The sequence below is a fragment of the Prinia subflava genome, chromosome 7 (assembly GCF_021018805.1).
Source record: "Prinia subflava isolate CZ2003 ecotype Zambia chromosome 7, Cam_Psub_1.2, whole genome shotgun sequence".
Taxonomy (NCBI): domain Eukaryota; kingdom Metazoa; phylum Chordata; class Aves; order Passeriformes; family Cisticolidae; genus Prinia; species Prinia subflava.
In genome coordinates, this window is record NC_086253.1 from 26,670,562 (window position 1) to 26,696,980 (window position 26,419).

Below are 26,419 nucleotides of genomic sequence, written 5' to 3' on the forward strand. Positions count from 1 at the left end.
CTGCCCATTTATATGCTGTCACCAGGAAGCAATTTCTTCCAGGTGTTTGACTCATACTTTGTCTCTTCATTCAAAGCCTCTTTGTTTCTAAGCATACCATCCACATCAATATGAATCCAGGCCAGAATGGAGCTGTGACAGGCTTCTCTATCTCAAGGTGTTCCTCATATCCCTTAGACAGAACTACTACAAGATTAGGTACATGCTTTTGGCAACCCAATGCTCAAAAGAGGTCTGATGCTTCACGAAGTAAAACTGAGACCACCACTTCCAAGAACCAGAGCAGCAGCTGATGTGTAGTCGACTGACCACCCCACATGTACCCAGTTCCTTACCCTCCAGGGCGTTCTGGAGTTGGTGGTGCCTGCAGCCTTCCTAGGTCACACGGTTTCTATACTGCCAGCTGCCCTCAATGTTTCTCTCTGCCATACTCCCCAAAAAAGCAATTCAAAAATTACAGCAGTGTCACCCTATTCCCAGCCCTAGCTCACTCTACAGTAAGGTCTGCCCCACAATGGTGTGAAAACATCACTAATTCACACACCTCTGGGAGCCTACAAAATCTGGTATGGTTATATCAAGCATAATATTGTATACACAGATACTAAAAAAATAATACAGCCCACAAAGTACTAAAAGCAATTTACAAATCTAACCTGTATTTCTGATTAATATGATCACATTGCTCAATATTTATTTATACTTTTTTGATCGATGCATGAATACCTTAGAGGACTTCAGTTTTACACTTACCATTCTCTTTTCGTAACCGTGATATGAACTTCTTCGGTGGAATAACTCCAACTTTTTTCTTCTGAGTAGCAATACTGTGGAAAAGATCTGCCAGGCAAGTCAAGAGGTTTTCCTTCTTTTTCTGTTGGGCCTTGTATGATAATACATTTTCCCGAAATGGCCGGCAAAAGTACAATGCCTGCAGCACGGAGTTACAGTAGCAGGTGTTCCCAAACTGCCATGCAAAATTAAAAACAAGCTTAATCCCTGTGCATCACAACAAAACTAGCTGTTCATTCAAATTCTGACTCCTGTCACTGTCACAAACCAGCCATTTTGCCATGTAGTTGCAGTTGAAATATATTTCCACACCCACCATGACACTTCATGGAAAAAGAACTGTGGTGTTCTAAATTAACTAGAGTGCAAAGGAAAGGTTTCCACTTGTAAGGAAAATATTTATTGTAGGGGATTTCATTAAGTTTATTTCCATATCTGGGCTCTATCTTACTGCTCAGTAACAGAATGACTAATGTTTTCAATGGAAAAAATTACTATATCTATATCATTTCTATGGGAACAAACAAGTGATTAAATACCCTTCTCACTCATTTTCTCCTTGGTCAAATAAAAAAGCTCCTCCTAAGAGTCACCAATGCAGAATGCTGTATCTAAACTTGTACATAATTTCTTCACTTTCTCCCTCCTATTTCATAGCTAAAATAGACTTAATTTTATTTAAGTGTATGTTCTAATCTCTGGAAATATTCATAGAACTGTTCTCTCTGGGGGCGTATGAAGGCATCTTCAAACATCTGATACAGTTCTGCAACCCCCTTTGCCTAAAATTGCAACATGAGCAGCACTTAAAAAGAAGACAATCCTACATTAGAATAAGATTGATAAGAGTAGGAGAGAGTAAAAAAAAACAAAAAAACAACAAAACCAAACCAAGGAACAAAGCAGATTTCAAGTAACATCAAAATGGTACTTACATTGACCAATCCAAAGTAGTGTTCATTGATTGGAAACTGCTCTGGGCCAATGTCTTTTTCCAGAGCAGAGGCATTGGTGCCCTATACAAAAAAAAAAAAAAAAAGGAAAAAAACCATCAAAACCTAAACCAAACAAAAAAAAATTAAGAAGGAAGAAATCATTTAGAATATTAAGATTCTTAGGTAAAATTATGGACAGTATCAAGATAGAAAATAATGCTTTCCTTTTAGCTATGATTAGCCAAGCTAACTGTCTCACTGATAGGCAAGCACAACAGTCTCAGAGACACTAAAAATATTTGCAAATATGGATAGTGGAGCTGGCCTGGCATGGACCCTCTAGTAACGAATGACTAGAAGTGAACAGGTCACAACAGTGGTTCTTCCCACGCCCACCTCCCCCTTATTCTTACTGTGTACATGGTCATCTGGATCCCATTACTCTCGTCTCATAAAGACAGTAGTTGATCTTAAGCACAAGCCTAAAAACCAGTTCCTAGATGGAAGGCAGGTTTTCTAAGCACTACTGAAATTCTACTGAATCCCTCTTAATTAATCATCAGCCTGTAACAATACTTGGGCTTCAGATTGCACACAGTTCTAATCACATCACAGATGCTGAAAGCAAGTGTAATATACCTGTCTAACATTAAAGAGCACATAAATCCAAGCACTGTCAGGTCTCTTAGTCACTGCTCTAGTGTGGCAGGTCATGTTCAGCTATATCTTCACTCCAACACCGAAGTTGTTTAGGTAACTGCTGGTCTGTAAGTACAACCACTTATTTGGTATATTACCTGTCATTTGCTATAATAAAATGCCCATTTTTGAACAAGCTTAAATTACTAAGCAAGTAAAGTAGATTGCTGCCAAAGCAAATGTCATCACTCCTATACACATTATAAGCTTGGCTTCATCCTCTGACACCCTCACTTCAGATACTTATAGACATTGATGAGTTCCCTCTCAGTCATCTCTTCTCCAGGCTGAACAGGCCCAGCTCCCTCAGCCTTTCCCCACAACAGAGATGCTCCAATCCCTTACTCATCTTCGTTGCCCTCCACTGGACCTGCTCTAGGAGCTCCCTGTCTCTCTTGTCCTGAGGAGCCCAGAGCTGACACAGCACTGCTGATGTGCCTCACCAGGGCTGAGCAGAGGGGCAGGATCACTCCCTCAGCCTGCTGGCAATGCTCTTCCTGGTGCAGCCCAGGACACCATTGCCCTTCTCATCCACACGGGCACACTGCTGGCCATGGACAGCTTGTTGTCCACCAGGACCCCGAGGTCCTTCCCTGTGCAGCTGCTTTCCAGCAGCTCAATCCCCAGCCTGTGCTGGTTACTCACGCGGTTACTCCTCCCCAGGTGCAGGACCCTGCACTTGCCTTCATTGAATTTCCTTTCTGCTCATCTCTCCAGCCTGTCAAGGCCCTTTTGCAGGGCTGCACAGCACTCTGGGGTATTGGCTGCTCCTCCCAGCTTTGTGTCATCAGCAAACTTGCTGAGGATGTCTCTGCCCCTTCATCCAAGTCATTGATGAATAAATTAAGCAATTCCCAATATTGAATTGTGGGGGGCACCACCAGTGTCAGGCCTCCAAACAGATCCCATGTCACTGATAGTGACTCTCTGGGGTCAGCCAGTTCTCAATCCATCCCACTGGTCACTCATCCAGTCCACACTTCTTGAATTTGCCTATGAGGACATTGTGAGAGACAGTGTCAAAACCCTTGGTAAAGTCAAGGTAAATATTTGCTCAGACTTCATCAATTCTCAAAGTAACTGGTATTCAGATTTAGAATTCTCATGTCCCTTTCCCATCTTCTCCCACAGCCTGATTTCTGTTTTCTCACTGCACCTATCATCACCACTGCTTGCCAAATTAGATTATTATTTCATGCCAATTCAATAAAAGAAGATTTAGTCAACAGAATTAGCAGTGTGAAACTCAGGACAGGTGCTCTTTGAGAATTTGCAAGCCTTGAAAGTAAGAGATTTTCTTTAAGTTGGCAGGTTCCAGAAAAGCTCCAAAGATTTCATATTTCACATCCCCTTGTCAGATCTTTTTCTATTTTCACACTGTCTCTCCCATACACAGAGTTCATTGTTCAGACCAAGTGTATGTTACTTCCCAGAAAATCCCTTTGAGACTGAAGTACTTTAAAAGCACAAGTTTTCATGAGAAGCATAAGGGATACATGTTCTCACCAGACTCTGCTATGCTTTGGTGAGAAATTTAGAAAAAAAGATTGATTGATACAAAGCAATTATTGGCTATCATTCAACAGAGATGACAGTGTGATGATTATGTAGGTCTCATACAAAGATTAGTTTCCTTGCTTGGAAAGTCAGCCTTGCCAAAGATGCATGTATTCAGCAAAGCATTCCAAGAGGGAAGAAACTGATAAATATTTGCCCATCTGATATTAGCAGTGAAGCAAACAGCCACTGGTGTCTTCAAAACCTTGTCTGATACAAGAGAAATATGACTACAGAAGATTAATGTAGCTTCTGAGGAAAAACATCTTCATATTAATACATATCACTGTATAGCATTTGGATCAAGGCAAAGGTTTTCTTTAAATACACTTTTAACATTACAATCAAGTTCCCTAAAATAAAAATGAAATGGGTGTGTTTCCAGTTTTGTAGGAAACACTGAAATCCACACTGAAATAAATTCTCCCCCTACAGTTTGTGAAAAATTCTATCTCTAAAAAGTAACCTCCTACTCTTTCATAAACAACAGGTTAGTGTATTCTGTTAGACAAGCACAATGCAAGTGCTCTGCTAACTAGTTGCTCCTACATTACTCATTTGCATTTCCTCCAGGGCCGGGGTTTCTTACTTCAGAGGATACCAGATGGTTAGACAAGCCCTTTCTCGTCCTTAAATTTTCTTGTAAATGTTGTGAGAAAGAGCAAAAATCAGGATTTACCAAATAAAATTATCACAGGAAAATCAAACAAATTCATTATGTATACTAGCCAATATTCACATAAAAACTCTACATTGCATGGAAATTTCCAAAATACCTGCTGTTGAAAAAAACGTGCTTAGTAACATCTCATTATGAAGCTTTTTTACCTCTACAAAACCAGGCCTTGACTGTTGCAATATAAAATAAAGTAGAGTGTGCCAGTGATGCAACAAAACTGAGGCTAAATTCAATCTTTGAGTAAACAGACATAACCCACTTGGACTTCATTGGGAGTAGGGCCTTCTTGTATCAAAGGCAATTTCAGTCTGATTTATTCTGAGGTCCCCAAAAAGATACTGTTAAATCCATTGAAAAACAAGTCTAGGAACATGGGTAAGAAGCACAGAGACCTGATGCTTCAAAGAAGGATATATTCCTTATATGTAGAAAAAAAATGTAGACAGGCTACTTATTAAAACTTAAACCATATCACATTGCATATAAATTACTTGTTTTGCATAAGAAGTCTCCTCAATAAGCAGTTGACATGAGGACAGAAGAAGGAAAGTTTTCCAAGAAAGTATACCAGAAGCTGTACACCAATCCAGGTTTAAACTGGAAAAAATACATTATTGGGGATGTGTTAAAGATGGTTCAGAATACAGTTTCAATCAACCATATCAAATGGAAAACATATTAGTTAGTCTACTGCTGTTAATCTACAGCAAATGTCATCCATGACTATTTAATATGGTTTTCAGCATGTTTGTGTTTGTTCTTATTCCCAGCAAATCATTTTGATTACTTCTACAGTGAAAACCTGGTCAGACACTTTAATGCAACCACTCTCTATGGTTTTATAAATTCTTCAACTAGAAGAAATATCCTATCACAGCTGAATCTACTGTAGCTTCATAAAAATAAGCAGGAGCAGCAGTGTAGCTACAGAGCCTGAAATGAACAGAGACTGCATAAGTCCAGGAAGTGGGATTTGGGAGTATTAAATAAAGTCAGTAAAGGGAACTGGCTCCTTCTTAAAAGAATACACTAGTGAGGGAAATGCAGTGAAGGGACTGTGGTATCCAGACCTTATGAGAGTGAGAACTAGGTCAATGTGGAAACTCCTGCTATGTATTCTGTGGTGTTGGAACCTTGATTTCTCAGTTTTACCACTTAATTCAACAATCAGTATTCAGCCCTCGAAAAATGGCAAAGACATACAGCTGGAGACACAGCCAAGCACAGGTCAGCTCCGGCCAAGATCTTTGCCACAGCATGGCTCCAAAAACATTTGGGCCATATGACCTGTATTTTTCCTCTTGTTATTTTGCCCTAGACCTTCCAAAGAATAAGACTGATGGTTTCCTTTTCAGTTGAAGTTCCTGATAATTTTGCTAAGAATTTAATTTGTATTTTGCATCACATGAAACAGATTAGGTAAATTAAAAAAAAACCCCTGCTCTTCCTTTACACTTTAGCATACATTAAAAAAAAAGTTTCATGAGAAAAAAGAAGTCATCATATTAGTTCATTAAATCACATGTAGCAATCTAAATACAATTCTACGGAGAATAAGAAATGGACAAGAGCTAATATGAAAGATAGTGTCAACAGAAGACAGCGAATCAGACTAAACTTTGTACTGCGACAGAGCTATAAAAATGGCACTTACTTTCTAGAAATATGCACGTGTTTAATTTAAAGTAAATGAATACAGTAAAGAAATTAGGGCTTTTCATTAGCCACCTTTTAAGTGGTCATCACTAAATAAACAGAAACACGGTATGAAAAACATAAAATTAATTAATTTTTTCTTTGTACAGAAAAATACATCTGTACAAAGACAAAAAAAGAAATAAGAAATATGTTGTTCATAAGAAAATCTCAAAAATATAAGGGAAAAACACATAAAAACTGAGTAATTAAAACAGAAATTTAACAAATACACAAAGAGCAAGAGATCAATGAAGGAAGATGGCTGGTCCATGGATCATACACATCTATAGACTAGATTTCTTTTTTTCTTAGTATTCAGGGAAAGTGAGAGTGACACTATAGTTTCCTGAAGGGAGAAACTGAAGACCTAAGACAAACTAACATTGCTGTTTGGTCTGGTAGAGGAGAAATTAGAGTAAAAATAGAAATGGCTTCAGGGCTAGGCAGCCTGAGTTTAAGGATTTTGGAAGGCACAGCACATGGAAGGGAAGGAAAAAAGAAGATAAAGAAAGATGGAGGAGGCCTCCTGGCCAACAAATGGCAGTGATGGATAACTCAAGAGAGGAGGCAACTGTAAATAAAACCTGAAATTAGCTCCCAGAAGCAACACAAAGAATCAAGAGTGAAAGGAGTGTTAGCAATAGCACAGCATGCAGCATTCATGCAGCTGCTTTCAACAGATGCATCACCTGTCCCCAGTGCTGGACTTTGGCTATCCTCAGGAACAATCTCAACTTCCAGAGAGATATTGTGAGTAACTGAACTAGCCAAACCAGCCTTCTTAGAAACTCATAGATATTAAATACTAAACCTGGAACATTTCTGTAATTTTTTAATGTGTAAGTTCCAGAAGATGGCTGAATTTAACCAGATTATCTCTCTCTTCATTCTGTGAAGAAATGCTTTTTATTCCTACAGCAAAGCTATTTTGGGTTTTTTTTTCACCACAGGAAGAAGAAAGAGACGATTCTATGCAAACACAGAGGGGATCATAGTAAACAGCAAAAGAACCTTGACTGACTGAAAAAACACTGTGTATTCCAATTTTTTAAAGAAAGATGATTTATCAAAATGTATCTAAATAAATTATTTTTGTGAGTTTTTTTCCAAGGAACCTTCTGATCATTAAGGCAAATTATAAGAGCTTGAAAGGAGAGGCCTAACCTTTTTTCTAACTGGCTACACTAAACTATCTCTATTTACAGATCTAAGTATAGCATATACCACTAATAACTCCAGCCCTTGACTGTGTGGTTTCCAAGAAACAGATAAAAATTGCAAGACCTGAAATCCTGAACCACTTAAAACCCTGGACAAAGTTTTTAAGGTACTCAGTCTTACATAGCTGATAAACTTGGTTTTCTCAAAGCACAAAGCAATCAAGTACTGCAAGTGAGGTTCTAGTGAAGTGCTGCAAGTCCAGTGTCTATATCCATAAGTGATTTTAAAAAAAAATGACCTTTAAACTTTCTAGGATTAGACAGCATTTACCAAACTGGATCTCAATATTCTCTTATGAGTCTCTATTCCCAAGTTAACTGTTCTTGGATTAGTGGCACCCAGACTTTTGCTGGAAGAAGTACAAGCCCATTGGTTTTGGCCAGTTTCCTTCTTCAGAACATATAGCATCAAGATGGTCTCATGAACAAAAATGAAACTAAGATTTGCTTACAAAATATTTACTTTTTCAGTAGCATTTTTGTCTAGACCACCTAGACTGCATATGTGGTGCCTCAGAGCATTTTAAAAGCAAGGCACCTTCTAAACTTCAGCACAGTTGCACCAGCTGGAACGCTCTGATAACCTGGAGCCAGAAGTAGGCCAGAATATGTTCCTTAAATCTCCATACCAGGTGGGTAATGAGGGCTGCAGCTATGTTGCAGGACAGGTTTAGAATTAAAAATCTTTTTGGCAGTATTTTTCTTATAGAAAAATCCTCTAAGGAGCTGAGACATGTTCAAGATTCTGCACATGAAGAGAAGAATCACTGTGTACAAAATGGGAAACAGTGTTTTAGAAAAAAAAGTAAAGAGAGAAGTCTCTGTGTAGTAAGATGAGCAAGCCACAGGTATGCAGTGTTATTTAAAAAAATCCCCAGAACCACAACAACAAATGTTGACAACATAATGAATTCTTGCAGGTGGTAGTCTATAAAGATCTTAAAATAACTTTCCTGTTTAACTTGTCAGTAGTAACACATCCTACATCCAGGTTTGGGTGCCTGGTTTCAAGGAAGATAAATGTAACTGGAAAGAATCCAAAAGAAGCCAGTCAAAATGGAAGACTCAACTCTAGAGAAAAGTGACCTATAAAAAAGGGTTGAATGGGGTTGTGTTGCATAAGAAAGAAAAGGCTGCATAATGCAGGAAAGGGCATGACAATATTTTCAGCGCTACAGTTTCTTACAGAAAGGAACTAGTTTGTTCTTGATCTCAGCGATGGACAAGATGAGAAGTACCAAGCTCAAATCACTGTAATGTAGATTCCAGTAAGACATTAGGAAATGTGATGTAGTTCCTATCATTGGAAATCTCCAACTTTGGCTGACCTACATCAGAAATAACACAGGTTTATCACATTTAGTAGACAGTTAGAGACCTTATTGTCCTAGGATACTTTATATACAGCTGTTACAAGGCCTTTAATTGTGAAATCAAAAAATCAAATTAAAAACTGAAACATGCAATATCCAGTAACAGCTGGTTTGAAACCCTCAGCACAAACAGCTTTTTCTGCAAGGGCTGAGCATACCCAAGAACACACTTACAGTGGGGTCCTGACAGTGGGGATGCTTCTTCCCCAGAAGCACCGATATCCTGGGGTGTTAAGTACGTAATGTACGTAATTGTATGTAAGTGTATCTATAAAACAGCCAACCAAGAACTGTTTCCGAGGCTAAGGGAAGATCAGCAGAAGAGAATTGGCTGACTGCTTCTCTGACTGGCCAGGACTTAGACTCCAGAGACTGGCTCTTCAAATCCATCAGAACCTTGCCTCCTGTGTGGCACTTACCCACCACACACAGTTAATCAGGGTCCAGAGTCTGCTTTTAATGTCACCTCTTCTACAATTCAGATTTACTCAGCCTTGCTGAGCTATAACTAAGAAGTCCCTTTATTGAGGTGTTTAGTATAACCACTGGTTTCCTCTTAATTCAGCAACATGAAGCCAAAGACTACATCTAAAAGAAACACACTGTACACTACACATTGTGTTCATGAATTGTCCTTTTGTGCTTGCTTTCTAAACAGCTAGTAAGTACATAACCACTTTAGCCATTAAAACGTGTTCATGCAAGACAAGCCTCAGCCATTACTTGAGATTATACTTTGAGAATGATACATTAGGATGTTTCTCATTTTTTATATGCTCCTCTATCCAATAAAAAATATCTTTTGTGGACTTCCATTCATCTTTTGATGACATGCACAGTTTCTATCTGTTAGTCCAGTACCCATTTGTGAGCTGTACTCTCAAGTTTCTCATTACTTCAGAAAGTTATTCCAATGATTAGACTTCATATTCTTGATACTTTTCATGTTTTTGTTTCTATATTTTATATGTAATACTGAAGTTTTGCAGTCTTGAGACTTCTAAAACTGCATTGCTTGAACTCTCTAATCTTATCAGATGTAAAAATTATTTTCCTTTATCAATCTAAATATGCCTTCAGATAACTGTTTTTATTGTCTGGCATGTATTATTTTGCCTTTATCTGTGTTTATGGAAAGATATATAAGATATGCAGAAATATACACTGCAGGTTGTCCAAATGAATAAATCCAGTTGAAAATCATAGTGATCAGTTCTGTAACTGAATAATATTCTTATTATTCCTGTATGAAACAGGATTTTAGTATTTTCATAGCATTAAAATTGTAGGGTTTTCTTTGTATAAAGATATACAATATCAAAAATATCTTTGTATATTTTCCAAATCTGTTTGTAGTTTGAGTCTTCATTCTGCTAATGCCGCATTGTCATGGGTTGGCACTGGCCAGATGTTAATGCACCCATGAATATATGTTTTTTCTCTAACAACTACTGTGGGATGTGATCAGGAACAGAGCAGAGCAGGCTTAAATCTTGAAAACAAAAAAAACCACCAAAACTTTATTACATTACATAAGAACAGAGACAGAAAAACCCTTAAACACACACAGAGACAGAAATAAAAACCTCTCAGAACATTTCTTCTCCCAGTTTCCACTCCCCACACATTACTCTTCACAGACTAAACCTTTGGGTTTTAGATCAAACAACCACCACTCAAAAACAAACCAATCTTCAATTCAGCAAGGGAGAGAGGAGTCTCTCTCGCACTACAGACTGTTCTTCAGAAAACATGGGTCCACCCCTTATGTGTTTCTATGTCACTTGTGGCACCGCCTAGAGAAGTCTGCCAGGGTGACACTCTCTTTTTCTTATGTCTAGCGCTCTCACTGCTGTCCATAGGCTGAAAGCTGCATACAGGGCTCTTTTAAGGATACTTGCATGCCGAGCTCTCCCCCTTTTTACCCAGGGGCCGGAGTTCTAGGAGCAGGTCTCCCCTGAGGGCAGAGGGCGCCACCTCACTCTCCCCCTCTCTTCTCTGCTCGCTCTACTCTTCAAGTGCCAGTCACTGTAGCAAAAGCAGGGGCAGCTGTATCCACCCAAAATGCAGTTTATGTTCAAAAGAGACTTAAGTTCAGTCTATGGCTGACATTATGCAAGAAAAGTCCAGCTCAGAAGGCTACTCTTCTCATTCTTTGCCCATCGGGTTCTTTCTAATCGTGCTTTATCATCTCGGTCTCAGGCCGTTTCCCTCTCTCCTCTGAAACCACCAGTCATGAGAATCAATGTCTAAGAAAAGTTTCTTTCTGCTAAGCAAGGGTTAACAGTTTCTATCTCTCGGCAGGTGGCTGGGCACCTTCTCCCGGAGTTTGGGGGGAAGAGGGGGTGAGCACACACAGAAGGCACTTCCACAGTTTTCCACCCCTCCATCCTAGACGGGGCAGCTCAGTTCCAGTCCTGTCTACTCTCTTCTCCCCCCCCGGGGCTCCGGCTTACCTGAGCCCGACCACGTGTTTCCCCTCCCCCACCCAGCCTCGTGGCTGGGCAGGAGAAGGAGGCCTAAGACGTCTCTCCGCTTGAACCAGAATCTAAAAAGAGGCCGAACCCCCCTGGACTCCTGCTTTTAACTCTTTGTGTCCTCAGAGGCGTGTCTAAACTTCTGAGTGACTAATCCAGGTGCCAGCAGAAAAGCTGATCACTGATTGGCCTGCTCACCTCCCCCTAGAAAAATTGACTTCCCCCCGCAACCACGACACGCATATACAAACAAATCCTGCAATGAGTCTCTAAAATCATGCTATTAAATAAACAAAAAAATTTCCAACATTTATTCTTATCTGTTTCCTGAATGTAGAGACTCCTAGACTTGTATGGCTTTTCTCTACAACCAGTTTCTAGGATGGTTAGAAAAAAACCCCACAACTCTGTTTGTTTTAAAAAGAAATTCACAGGTATTCACATAATTCCTGATGAATTGTGTGAATGTTTTCAAGCAGAAAACCAGCTGTTTTTCTGAAACTCATAACTATGAGACTATAAGAAGAAAGAGTAACATGAAACTCCAAAATTAATCCAAGGAACTACAACTTTTTTTCCAAAGGATATCTATACTACAGTTACCAGGAGTAACTGTGAGGTATCTCAGATGATACCTTGTATTAGAGAAATCTGAATGTGTTTAGATTATTCTGTTTATTGGTTGTCAGAACACTATGAAGTTCTAATTGGAATATTTCAAATACTATTACAAAATTATGAAAGGGGGGGAATTAATACCTGTTCTCAAAAGAATTGTAAAAAGAGAGAAATATGGTCCACAGAGCTTGTTAGCCAGATCAGCACAAATGTATGTCAATACATTCTGAAATGGTTAGATGTCCTTCACTGCACATAACAGTAATATCCCCAGGCCTCAGCTGCAGCATGAGCTTAACTCAGAACCCAAGGCTGTACCTAAAGCTCATCAACAGAGAAACATACTGCAGAGGATTTCAGTAAGCATGAAATGCCAGCATGCCTGTCTACCTTTGAACTAGCATTTGATACTTGAGCCATTGGGTTATTGCACAGAAACAATAACTAGAGAGAATTACAACATTGTAGGGGCTACATCACATCCCTAGTTGGTGCCTGCCTTCTACAAGTGTTACAAGGCACTGGTTGTTGGTATTCCCTCAAACAGAGTTTTTGTATGCAGCAATACATCTATTGTACCTGTCCTACATCAAAGACGACAACTGCCTATTGTATACATCCCTCAGCGGTGAACATGGTGTGCAGGGTGAATGAGCTTTTACAGGGGCTGAAGGGCAGGTTAGCTGAACATCCTGGGGACTAGACCTCCCTTCTCAGTGAACATGGCCAGTGTGTCCATGTAAGAGTCCCACCGATCCCTTCAGGCACAGGTGCCTTCATCCCCTCCACCCATTTAGAACAAGTTTTAGCTCCAAGTTGTAATTAAGTAAAATCAGTGAATAATAACGAGAACTATTGCTATTATTATAACTTAGGGGACAAAATCTGTAAAAGACAATACAGGATTTTTTTTTTTAATTCTAGAAAATTGTGCATTTAAATATTTACTACCAGTAAATGTGCCAAGTGGAAACTTCCCCTGCCAAATATTTTTCTCTTACTGGCTAGCTCCTACTGTGTCTGTCTCAGCATGTGAGATTTTATCCAGTGAATATATAGCACTAAGTATCATTTGCAAGTGAGTTAAATACTGTCCCTGTCTTTCTTGCTTCACTACACTTGTTTTGATCCTTCCTGAAAAGACTAACCATCTCTACCATCTTTAGGAGATCAAAATTACAACCCAAGATACCAAACATCAGGCAGCCAACTTAATAGCAAACATCCAAAAATGTTGGCTAGCCAGGTTTTTAAATTAATTCAGCTAAATTTCAATCATTTTTGCCCCCTCAGGACATGAAAGCAAACACTTGACACACAAAAAAACTTTGTCAAGAAAGAACTACCATTGAAAACATAATCTTAGTTGCATTCAGGAAGGGACAAGTATTTCAGGACCAATTGCTGCCTCTGTCTCTGTTCCCCTACTCTGCTCGCCACCCCTGAAAATCAACCAGACATAACTGTTTGGATTTTGGGGGCATTATTTTCAAAAATCAAAACCCCTCTGTGAACATTCTCAAGTGGAATGGGTAAAAGTAAATATCAGAACACTTTTTAAATTACTGAGTTCAACCAGGTTAAAAAACTTAGAAACCTACTGCTATGTAGCATTATATAGAAAAACATATTAGATTACCTAAGAACTACACAGCTTTTTCTTAGTCCACAAATTGTCTGTAGCTCAGTTTTCAAGCACTATAGTGCAGGAACAAGGTCTGGGAATCAGCATCTCAGCATCTTTCCAGATAGATTTCTACAGATGTCCTAAATCAAACTAGCACTGCAAATATTTGGGTTTTAAAAAGGCAATAGGTTTACTTTTATACCTCTAGCCTTCTGGAGGGTTGTCATAGCTTCTTCTACAGATTGCTGAGATCAAATCCATCACCTCATCAGAGCGGACACATTTTTGGAGGAGCCATAATGCAATGTTGCCAATACTTACAAGAATTTGTATTTCTCTTACAGCCCCAAATTCTTGTAGCTGTCTGAAAACTCCATTGTTTTGCCTAAAAGAACTTCCAGTCCCTGAGGGTTATCCAGAGAAAACTAAATGTGACCAAAACAACATAGCATATCTAAAAGCTAAGTACAAAGACCTCAAGGAATATGTAGCTTTGAAATATAATTAACATTAGATCGACTGCACCTTCTGTCACAGTACCATGAGCTAGAATTGCCTTGAAGTATGAATCCTTGTATGCCTTTTCTGCTTGGGGCTCTCCTTCTTCCCTTCGGTCTCTCCATCTCTCAGATGATACTTTTGCAGGATGTGCTGGCAGCGACAGCGGAGCAGCACACCATTACAACCTCATCAGCTCTGCTGTGAATCTGCCCAGTCTTTGGGAGAAGTGTGCTGCATACAAGTGCATCTGTCTGAAGCACATGAAAAATCAGCATTCCTAGTACTTTATGCCAAGGTCTTACATCCACCTATGAGTCTCCAGCTCCCCTTCATGCGGTACTCTTTATACAGTTTGCAAGGCATCACCATTAATCAGCAGTAAAAACTGGAGCCTGCCTCAGAGAAAAGGTAAGTGCACCTAGGTTTTCTCCTCAGTCTTGTACCGTTTCCTGAACCTCTCTTTGCAGTAATTGTGGCTCACTGGACTGGAAATCATTAAGAACAGTGAGATTTCAGAAAGCTAATTACTGTTGGTGAAGTAAGATGAGCACCCAGGTTATTATACCTCAAATCTGGATTTGGTAGTAATTCTTTTAACCCCAGAAACAATTCACCCTCTCTGCATTTCAGAGCAGGCATTTCAAAAGGAGGAGTGACATACAAATCAAAACTATGCATGGGATTTCCCAGGCATCTCATTTGCAACAAAAGAGCAATCCCACTGAAGTGGAAGTGTGGACACGTGGAAGGGGAGCAGGCTTGCCCTGTGCACAGCCCTCTCTCAGACCCTGCAGGAACCAGGCCTCTGGGGCTGAGCCCGTTGCCTTACCCTAGAGTCAGGCTCCATTCTCCAGGGCAGATGAATGCAAAGTGTGGCATCAGCAGCACAAGGCATGCTGGGGCACCACATGGAGGGAAGCTGGCAACTGTGTGCAGCTGCTCTTGAAGAACCTGGAAATAAGGGTGAAAAATACAGAAAAAACCCCAAAAACAAAAAACCAAGAAAACAACTAAACCCCAAACAACAAACAACCAAAAGGAACAAAAATAGGATTCTCTTCTGTTTGCATTGGGATGTTTAGCATACAACCATTTCTTTGGCAATTTTGCTACAGTCTCACTGTATTAAAAAGTCTTTGAGAAAGTTTGAGCTTTTCCTCCTCTCGCAAAGAAGTTTAAAAAAACTAAACCAAATTAGGTGCTCCAAATTTGTTAGAATTAAAATTAAACCCAAACATAATGCAGAAAGCATTGTTTCAGTTGTTCCATGGGGAGAAAAGTAGCAAATTGAACATAACAAACAAAAATATAAATATTTCTTTATTCTCTCTTAATTGCCTAGTCTGGTTTAGAGAAAGCCAAGTGATTCAAGAGTACTTTCACCAGTCCTCTTCGAGCAGCATGCAGTGCAAGTTAAACCCTGTTAGCTCTAAAGCACAGACTTCCTAGAACAGGCAACTAGCATCGGGATCCAATAGTGTTATTAGGCATCTTAACATCCTCCTTTTCTGTGTAATCTGGGGAGCTCCTGGCCCTAGGAGACCACAGGGTGCCTGCCTGAGGGGGTTAAATAGGGTTACTCTTTTAATGTGCATTCAGAACCTAACTTGGGTCCTTGCGCAGTATTATTAGGGCACGAGGAAGGACAGGCGGAGGAAGGGCGGGCCACGGCTTCGTCTGCAAAGCGCCTCGGCCGGGGTCAGACCCGCTCCGGGGGGCCTCGGACCGGTTCTGCATCTCCGTCCCTCCCCGGCCCACGCCCCTGCTGCTCCAGGAAAACTCCTCGGGACATCGTCACTCTCGTCGGCCAACTCCATCCCAGGCACTTCCCGGCGTAGCCCGCCCGGCTCCCCGCCGCCGGGGCAAGGGACGGAGTCGCGGTTGGGCTGCGCCCCCGGCCGGGCCCCGCAGGGGCTGCTGTGCAGCCCGCCCCCCGCCAGCACTCACCATATTACAGATGGAGGCGATGTTTCTGACAGTCATTAGTCTAAAGGTTGCAGCGATCCCACACCGCCATCTTTATAAGGTGAAAACAGCCCCGCTCATGGTGGGAAGAGCGCAGGAAGGGATAGGGGGCGGCGGCGGCTCCTGCTCCGGGGCAAGAGGAGGGGACTGCTCGGGCACCCTTTGCGCCCGCAGAGCAGCGAGAAGGACGGACCTTCCCGGCCTCCCTCCTCGCAGCGAGTGACCGGGAGCCTCAGCAGCGCGGGGAGAGCGGCCGCATCTCCGCTCCTTCCGCCCGTGCCTCTCGCACGGTCCGCAGGGCCCCGGGCTCCCGCTGGAGCGCTCAGCCGCGCCTCTGCGCCAGCCGGCACCGCGCTAATCTCTCCCTTCCTCCTCCTCCTCTTCCTCCTCGCCCGGCCGCTGCCGCTCGCCGCTCCATCGCAGAGCCGCGCCCGCTGATCCGCTCTGACAGCGCCGGGGAAGGGAAGGGAAGGGAAGGGAAGGGAAGGGAAGGGAAGGGAAGGGAAGGGAAGGGAAGGGAAGGGAAGGGAAGGGAAGGGAAGGGAAGGGAAGGTCAGAGGCAGTGCCCGGCACGGGGCACCCCGGCGGGCCCGCCGCCGCCGCAGCCAATGCGCGGGGGGGCTGTGCCCGCTGCCCCTCGAACGGGACCTCCGAGAGGGACCGTGGTGCTTCAGTCGCCGAGCCTGGAATGGCCACGGGGCTGAGAAAGCCGGCCTCAGTGCGTACACAGCCACACCGGCACGCAGCAGGGTGAAGGGCAGGAAGGCAGAGTGCGGCAGGAGGACGTGGGTCTGTAGCAGTGACGGCGGCACTGTGCTTTGGGACATGCTCACCCCACCTAATTAGAGGTACACAGGAGCCAGGCACTTGCAAAATCCAGAACAGTAGGCTGGAATGTAATTTACTGCCCACAGTTGGTGCTTTGTATTACCATTCATGCAGATAACATTTATCTTCACAAATGCTGTTTTGGGACTGTGTCCACGCCACGTGTGCAAGTGCTCACTCACAAATTCACAACAAGTGGCTTTATACAACACAGTTAATGTAATAGTCTCGGTTTCTCTTCAAACACAAGCAAGTTGAGCCCCATGCCTTTCTCCAAGGTAGAGCAGTGTGAGTATATTAAATTTACACACGTGGTAATAGGCACAAGGTTGTTAAATAGCTACCTTGAGGTCACATAGCAAATCTCGGAGAGAAGCAAGAACAGAGTTCAGCTAGGATAGCCCACATCTTAGAATTCCCCTTTCCTTAGAGCATGTTGCTTTTTTTCAGGAGCTTACGGCCTGTTTGTTGTTCCTCTGATATGCTCAGGAATTCCTTCAAGTGAAGAGAGAACTACTAACATTTCTACAGACATCTCTGTTCCTATCAGCACCTGAAGTGTGGCATGATCATACTTGGCTATGCCTTTCATTTCATGATGCTAGAATAAAATAATTGCAGCCTATAGAGCCTGGATCCACAGGCTCCACTTACAGGAAACTTCCTGAAGTCAGTATTTTTTTTTAATTATCATTTCAAAAGAAGATCTATGATTACTAGTAAAAATCTGGCATCAGTAGTAACATCTAAACATAAATTCCTGCCCTGAGAATACTGTTAGGTAAGTAGTCTTAATCCAGCTCACTGTGGACAAGTGCCCACGTTATAAAAATGGTATCAAATTTGGCATTAGTTAGTATCCTGTTGACAGTTTCAGCAAAGAAACTCAGTATCAAGTTGTCACAGAGACAGAATCTTCCATAAGTTGAATTAGTTATATTAAATCATTGCAGACATTCAAAATACAGGATGGAGAAAGATTTTTGGACACAATGGAGTGAAATCAATATGCAAAAGAGCCATCACATAACATCACTGAGAAAAAAAAAATTGATATAATTCTATTAAGTTCATGGTCTTACATTATGTGTGAATTTGATCCCAAGTGTTTAATTTGCTTAAACTCAGAGGACTGGATTATACGTAATATGACAGGTTTTCTCAACATAACCATGGAAAATGGGAGTTAAGCTGATGTGTCAGGACTGAAGCAATCCAGGTCTGATTAGTTTCCAGTGCATTTCTAAGTAGCCTACAGAGACTGGACAGTGCTGCACTGTACCTGGTTTTTAAACTCTGATGCCTGTTATTGCACAACCCTAATCAGGTATTCATTGCTGCAGCCTGCTTATTCCAGTTTACTGTAGACACTCATACTTGCTGTCAGTGAAAAGTTATGGAGCAAAAAAAATGGGTTTGAAAGGTGATTAAAAATTTGAATGAAACAAAATGCAGTATCTAACATTATTTCTATAATACAAACCTCAGAGAAATCATAGAAAGTGTGAAAAAAAAAAAGAAAAAAGTGGTATTTTTATAATTCTGGTTTTTTCAAATGCCAATTACTTGACTTCAGGATAAGTTTTCAGTTGTTTCTATTTATTAAACTTCTTTTTTTTTTTCTTGGACACAAAATTAAATTGCTACTGATTAAGCACTTATTGGTTGTTCAAGGAAATATTTGTAAACATGCATACACATCATTCTGTGAGTAATTCAGTATCATATCCATTAATGCTAATATAAATACTTTCATTTAAAGGTGGACACATTTCATGTCTTGTTTCTGAAGATTAATAATAAAAATAGGGAATAATATACAAGTGTTTATGTATCAGTTTGACAATAGTCTAGCACTGTCTTTTTTGCTCTTAAGACATATCAAAACAGCAAAGAAGAAAGAACCTTTCATGCTGGAAGTGGACTGGTGTCTGTTTTTGTTTTCTTCTGCTGTTGACATTTTCAGGAATAGAAACTTTATTTCTGTAGCTGTTTGAAGATTAAAAAGTGCTAAGCAATGCAACAAATACTAGTTACAAACTTTATAGGAATTGTGTAAATAAAGAACAGTGCACCATTGTTTCCACTCTAAAGCATTGCCCTATCTCCTTACAACAAACAACCAACCCTGTGTTTCTTCTGATTGTTAGACAAAGAGAAGGAAAACAAAGGACTATTTATAACCTAAGAGTGCTTATATAATTTCTGTTGAAAGGTCAAAAAATACCTCCTGCATTTAATTTTAGATCCTTCTTGGTTGCATCTGGTTTTATACTTGAACATTTCTATTTCACGACATAAAATATGGACCTATTGTAAATATCCTCCTTGGCTAGCACGGACATGGACTTCCATGACATTTTCCATCTGTCTTTTTCAGATTATTTTGCAAGCATCCACTCAGAGTTGTCAAATTATTGTGTGGCAAGTTAATATTAGCTTCTTCCACAGGGCAAGAAAATTGCCATCAGAAATTTAGTGACTTGTCCAAAGTTACAAAGGAAAGTTGGTCACAAATTTGAGACTAGAATATCTGCTCATTCTGTGCTACAAAGAGGATATGGCATTTCCTCTCCAGAAATCTTGGAAAATTCCACAGCGGCTTCATTTATGTTTTTCTTGTAAGAAACTTGTGTCCAGAAGTGGGTAATCATCAGTCAGTTTTGTTGAACAAATGTTTGGAACAGATCAAATTTAGGATATATTTCCAACCAATTAAAAGGTCATTCTAATGGAAAAGGGAGTTAAAACAATACTAAGGTTTTCTGGAAGCATGGAAAATATATAAAAATTATAAGAGAATTCAGGTATCTGAAATACTTGCAGTGCTGACAATGTAGGTTTAGAATTTTACATTTTTTAAAATATGTTTTGTATCTAATATTAAATTATGTTCTACCAAAAAATAGCAAAATATCTTTAACAAAATGGCAAATGTGTAGACACAGGAATGAGAAATCAGGATTTTCCATGAAGCTTGGCCTCATTTCAGAACAGACTGGTGGCTTTGCTACCATACCAAATGCCAGCTTGCAGTCTATGGACTGAATCTATGGCATATGACTCATATGTGAGCAGGTCCATGGAAACCATCTGCAACTGAAATTCTAATGGTGAGAGCGAGTTGTAGTCCATGAAAAATTCATAGAAATCCATAGAAAATGTGGAGAGTCTAAAACCAAAAAAATCAACCCAACTTTGGAATTACTATTCTTTTTTAAGACTGTCATCTTCAAAGCAATCCCTAACCAGCATTTTAAAATTATCTGAGAAAATATTTCTCTTGATTCAAAATACTGTAAAACTTCATGTTTTGGTGCCAGTATGACTTGTCAGGATTCTAAAGATAAAGTATGAAAAATAAATGGGTCCCCAGATCTTGCCTACCTTTTGCTAGTTTAAGCATTTTACTTGCTGGCAAGTAAAGAATACCATCCCTTCATTTTTCTCAGAAGTTGCTACTTTACAGAAGAAAACAAAACACATTTACAGCATCTGACATCATCTCTTCTTTGGCCAGACATCAGATCTGAAAACTCAAAGACAGCAGAATAAGACAGATGCAAATACATTGATGTCAGTGTACCAAAAGCTGACTGAGTAGATACAAGGGGTCTTATAGCTCTCTAGTGAAAGCCATTAAATTCTATTCTGTGTAGAGGTTGTTGATACTGGCCTAGAGCTATGATCATCTCATAATACCTTGCTCCTGTGCTTTTCCTTCTGCTTGAGTTTCAAATACACTGTGTTAAGAGCTTGGAACAGTGACAATTAAAGAACTTCAGTGTATTGCTTCATCAGTTTAAATAGTACTAACCTTCCCCACACTCACTACTCAAGTAAAAATATTCCCAACTTTCCAGAAGGAAGAATCTTGAAGAATGGCCTCTTCCTCAGGTATATTATTCAGCAAGGGAGCTCACTAGCAAACTTTGCTGGCATTTTTCTTGCCTATATAAAATGTGCTTTCAGGTGGAAAAATACTATTTAAATTCTAATCATGTATATTGACTGCAAAGAGATAACCAAAAATTTTAACCATGGAACTAATTTATCTAACAAAAAGAGACTCGCTGAGAGAAAAGAACAGAAAAGGGAACTTTCTAACAGAAATATAGTGCTATTTCTGCTCTAGAAAGGAAATAATGATTCTGTCTTGCCTTCCTCTTCTCCAAAGATTTTGTTTATTATTTTTATTCTATTTTACAGGCTCCAATTTTAACTCACAAACATTCTGAGGACAAAAAAAAAAACCCCAAAAGACAGATAAGTTGTAAGTGGCATTTAGTCTATTTTCAGCATGAATTTAAGGTAGCCTTTACATTTTATTAATTTGTGCATAAATTAATTAAATTACACTTTTATTACATTAACATCTCAAAGTTTTAACCAAATTACACACACGCACATATATAAATAAAAGGCTATTACATTCTAAGATTCCAGACCTGATAATTATTTAATGCCACTGAGTACTGTAACCCACCTGTAAAGACTGACGGTCACAAAGAGATTGTACTCGATTGATTTTCCTTCGTATCAGTGTGAAGAAAGGCAGTAAACTTGAAATGAAACATTTATGACCATTGCACATTGTGGTAAACTCACTATGTTGTCAAACAAGTTGTTTTCAAGAATCTTTTTTCTGTGAGAAGCATCAAAGCAGCGACTTTAAGACTTAATTCTTGCATCTGACAAAGAGAGGCTTGGCTAAAGATTTAACAAGTTAGTTCAGCTTATCCAGCTCCTTAAAAAGCTCAACACTAATCTACAAAATAACCAAGACACCCTCATGATAACTGGATTTCCTACAAATTCTGCTCATGACCAGGCCTGTATTTCTCCCAGTAAGTGATCTGGGTAATCTCAAAATGAACCTGTACCCAGATCCACCAATATTATGGTCTTTCCATCAAGTCCCCAAAGTACCCAGGCTGTAGGCAGACTCAGTGCCCAGCTGAGTTCATTCACCTAAAAGTTGCATCCCACACACATTGAAACAGCAGATCTGCCTGCAGCCTCGTAGGTAGCTAGTTAGTGGTTACAACATTTTTCCAGGAAATGAGAGAACAAACCTTCAACTAAAGAGGCTCAAATCCACATCTGACACTTTCAGTAACTTATTAAAGGACAGTTATTCTATAGGGAGGGTTTGGAAAAGGACAGACAGGTCAGGTAGACTCTGCATTCCTTCTTTTGAAGTTGTGCCACTATCAGACACAAAAGTTAATTTCATGGAGCCAGGGAAACGGCAAACAATGCAAACTTTGTATGGGGAAAACAGAAGAAAGCTTGTAAGGGGCAAGAAAAAGGTGTAGGATTGTGTGAATGATTAAAATGCTTGCCTGGGATGGATCCTGATCACTGGTTTGCTGTGGTTTGCTGGTTTTCTGTGTAACAAAAGTGCCCGTTTACATTCTGTACTGGAAAAGAAGAAACCAAACTTGACATAAATCCCACTGACACAAGTGCTAAAAATTTAAAGGTTGAATGCCACTTCACCTTTTTGACTACATTACAGAAAAGGACTGATCTGACTTAGGTGTCTGTAGAAAATAATCAGTGTAAAGGAGCTCACTTGAAATAACTTAAAACATGTCTCACAAATGTATCTACCTTAAAACTACATGTCTCACAAATTTATCTCCAGAGACTGATTTACCTAGAGGGCTGGGACAGGTTTTGAATCTTCTTGTATGGAACAATAAACTGGCACAGGGTGAATCTGCAACAATGTTTTGAGCGTCAAGAATTAGACAAAAGAGGTAACTAGAAGTGGGAGGAAACAATTTCTAGAGCCATCCCTTGATTGCAACTATGTGACTACTTGTTTCAGGCTGCATCAGATTGGTTTAGCTCTGTTGAGAGTCATTTGAATGCAGTGTTCAGACTAGGGGTAGTGGATCAACTCGTTAGTTTCTTTCCACACACTCTACAAGTGCTGTGCCGGTAGTAACTCAGCATGAGCCAAAACATACAGTTTCTCACTGAGACAGGATGGTATGAATTATCAGCAATACACACACCTATTTGAGAAGCAGGGACTTCCATTCGATTCAGTTTGGACAATGCTCTCAGGCACAGGGTGTGATTCTTGGGCTGTCCTGGGCAGGACCAAGGGTTGCACTCGAAGATCCTGGTGTGTCCCTTCCAACTCAGTATATTATATGATATGTTGCTATTCCTACTGCCCAGCTTTGCTGGGCAACATACAAAGTCTCTGTGCTATAAACTACTAATTCCCTGTTTATGCTAATCTGCTCATACTCGCTCCAAAACCTCTTAGTAGCATCCCGAGACAGGCAGCCCATTCTATCTGGGGCAGCCCAGCGGCAGCGCTCTGCGCCCGTGCTGAGCGCGGGCTCGCGGGACAGGCCGGTGCCACCGTGTCACCGCCGGCACGCGCCCAGCGCAGCGGCATGTGCTGTCCATCAGGGCATTAGCCACGCTCGGGGCTTCACCTCACATCCTCACAGACAGCTCCTAAGCCTCCTAAGCAGGGCTTAGACAGGAGTTTAGACAGATCAGCGGTATTTAGCGCCTCAAAACCGCTACACAGCTGCTACTTTGCGCAGAAGACACATTTGTTTCCCGGTGTTAAACATCTCCGGGCACACAGAACTCGACCTGGGCAGGAGTGGAGAGCACGCCCCCACGAAAGCCTTGATCTGACCCATTGGGGTCGCCGCAGGAAGCACAGCGGAGCAACCAGGCCGACCCCTGAGAGGCGGCCGTGGCCCGGCTCTGGAGCGGCTCCAGGGCCCTCTGCCCCAGCGGCGCTCGGCCACCCCGTCACGCGCGCTGGTCTGGCCAATAGACAGCTGCGGCTGGAGTCGCGTGGGGTCTCGCGGGAGCGCGGGGCGCTATTTAAGGCCCGGTGAGGCCCTGTTCTCTCTCTCTGTCCGTCGGTTGTGGGCATGGTAAGGCGGCTGCGGCCGCTCTCAGGAGGGCCCGCCCGCTCTCCGTGCGGACGGGCAGTGGGCTTGGCTTTGGGGGTAGAACCTACGTTGCTTTCCCTTCACATTGTGCCCTCTCGGAGCTTGACAGTGCTCCGGGGAGTCAACACAGGGGGATAGAGCAGTTCACCCTCACTAAAACCCAGTGTGGAGTCCTCCCCTCCGCCCTGCATCCTGTCGTGAGGCACAAATGGTCCGTCCCTCTATTCCCCCCGCACGGTCCCCTGGCTGCCTCTGATGTTTCTCTCCCTCCGCAGTGCGTCCCGAGGGATCGGCAAGCCCTCCAAATGCTCCCGATGGGCCCGATGCCAAGCGCGGCAGGCCTGGGCAGGGGGAAGCGCTGGCGATCTGCGCTCACGCCTCCAGACGCCTGTGGGTGAGCGGCACCCCGAGCTCATCACTCGTCTTACAGCCTGGGGCTGGTGAGAAAAGGCTTCGGGCTTCAGAAGTGGAGGGCTTTGAATCCCGAGACTTTTTAAAGACAGATATGTGGGGGTGGTGCCCTGTGTCTCTGAGCCAAAATGGCTGTCTACATTTGCACGCTTCCGTTGTTTCAATCGCAGCTATTGAGCTGTACAAACTTTAAATCTGAATTACCGCATTAATTTAGGTTTTTTATAGGCCACATCAAAATTGCAGTTATAACCTGCAAAGTTTAGGCTGTTGGCAGTTAGGACTTGGGCTGAAATGAAAGAAAAAACTCAGGTCTTGGGCTTTAACTGCAGTCTTGTAGTCCACCTGTAACAGTTTCTTTTGATGTCTCTTGGTTGAGTGCTGCATAATTTGTAACAAGGGGTGTGTGTATACCTATATATACATCTGTAAGTAAACACAGGGTAGCAGTGAATAGTTCGGCAAAGATTCGGTCAAATCTGGTTTTTAGCTTGGTAGTGTCAGCACTAAAAAAAAATTAGGCTTAATAAGCTTTCCATCGTTTATGATTAAAAGTATATTTTAAAATAAGATGTTAAAAATATGTTTTGTGTAGTTTAACTGGGCTAATGAACACACCTTTTTGACAGATCAAACCACTACCTTTTGCTCTAAGTTTTGATTTGATTATGAGATGGTAAATGACTTCTGTATCTCCACGGAAAATTACTTTTAAAATGTTTAGCAACATAGTAGCAACTGTAGAATATGGCTTTGAGAAGGCTTGTAGTTGAACATTATTAATTATAATTTTACAATTTTTTGTGTGTTTAGAGGCCTCACATAGCAGCCTCGTGCTTGAAATGTTTTAGACACGGGTAATCACACCTAAATGTGAAGCAATGCTGAAGACTTCTTAGAAATAAATAATGCCTTCTACTGGAAGGTAAGTGCTCTCATCTAATGACAGTTGCTGATGATTTTTAATATTACTCTTCAATCATTTACAAATTTCAAGCAAATTGTAGTATCTTTTGAGCAAATAGTAAGTTCAGGTCATCTTAGTCGATAAGAAAACAATATAATGTACTAAAATCTAGTCCCCTTTTATGCTTTGCCCTCTTAAGTCTGGCAGTGTCTTAAGTGGCCAATACAGAGGGGTATAAAAGTTCTCTTGCAAACCCAGAGGTGAGGCTGAAACTCTTCTTTGGATCATGCTTTGGAGGAACACATTTATATAACTGCTGAACTTCTGGAAGCTGCTGAATCAACTTTATTAATAGCTTGTAGGAAGACTATGAATTGTTATTTTGTTATGATAGCTGAATCATTTTTCAAATATTTGTGATTTGTGAACCTGTGTGATAAATGTCTTGAGTGAAGAGTTTCTTGTACATTGTTGGTCTCCAGGTATGTAATTGTGAAAAGAATTATCAGATAATAGTGGATGCATGGTCTTCTATTACTGAAGGAATTTAATTTATTCCTTGCTGGAAAACATAGCAAAATAGCTTTGGTGAAAAACTTGTGTGGTAACTGTTAAAACTTTATATAGATTTTGCCAAAAATAAAATAGCAAAAAAAAAAAAAACAAAAACCAAGGGAAAGCCAATGATAGTTACTGGGTCTGCTTATTCTAAATTACTGGTCCTCTGGAATGGAATCCATACTAATGGTATGGGACAAGAAAATCCCATCCTGTACAAAGTAATTTCTTTAGAGAAATGGCTCTGGCCTAAGGGTTAGTGTAGTGTAGAAGATTCCTGTAGCTCAGCCTTAGAGCAGTTACCTGTTTTGTGTGTGCATGATGCTGACTGCAAGTAAAATAGAACTTCTTTTACAGGGATGAAAACAACACCAGGAGCTGGCATTGAACATCAGTATGACTTCCTGAGTGGTTGGTTTCTGACTTAATACAAGAAGATTCCAGTTGTCACCTCTAAGATTGTCTTGGAATAGAATTGAGACAAACACTAGCTAAAATTATGTCTTGGATGATCATGTTGAAACAGGCATCTCACCATTTGCTGAAACAGGTTTCCTAACAAAAACTGCTGTAATTTTTTTGTGGATTAATTGAAATACACTAAGTATTAATTGAAATAAAATATGAGCAAAAGTT

General features: G+C 40.9%; 1 protein-coding gene, 1 long non-coding RNA gene and 2 other non-coding genes across 6 annotated transcripts in view; 3 read left to right on the top strand and 1 right to left on the bottom strand.

The window, feature by feature from the left end:
- USP46 (ubiquitin specific peptidase 46) overlaps positions 1-16,262 on the bottom strand; it is a 35,192-nt gene extending 18,930 nt beyond the window's left edge. Inside the window, exons 1-4 of one of the 2 annotated variants that reach the window (XM_063401926.1) lie at positions 16,124-16,257; positions 15,006-15,127; positions 1,728-1,808; positions 754-967 (exon numbers count right to left, since the gene is read on the bottom strand). In XM_063401926.1, the coding sequence (XP_063257996.1) occupies positions 754-967; positions 1,728-1,808; positions 15,006-15,086 (376 nt within the window). In that variant the 5' untranslated portion in view covers positions 15,087-15,127; positions 16,124-16,257. Of the gene's footprint in view, positions 1-753; positions 968-1,727; positions 1,809-15,005; positions 15,128-16,123 lie in introns of both variants that reach the window. The other variant, XM_063401927.1, reaches the window with a different exon arrangement.
- A 7,591-nt stretch (positions 16,263-23,853) lies between these two features.
- Positions 23,854-26,419, top strand: LOC134552859 (uncharacterized). 2 transcript variants are annotated; one of them, XR_010080962.1, is made up of 4 exons: positions 23,854-23,889; positions 24,183-24,347; positions 25,132-25,243; positions 26,141-26,419. It is a non-coding gene; the product is annotated as an uncharacterized LOC134552859 (long non-coding RNA). The 2 variants fall into 2 exon arrangements; XR_010080961.1 differs by lacking the exon at positions 23,854-23,889 and having other exon boundaries at positions 23,896-24,347.
- Positions 23,995-24,117, top strand: LOC134552973 (small nucleolar RNA SNORA26). The gene has a single exon (XR_010080991.1). It is a non-coding gene; the product is annotated as a small nucleolar RNA SNORA26 (small nucleolar RNA).
- Positions 25,412-25,530, top strand: LOC134552978 (small nucleolar RNA SNORA26). The gene has a single exon (XR_010080996.1). It is a non-coding gene; the product is annotated as a small nucleolar RNA SNORA26 (small nucleolar RNA).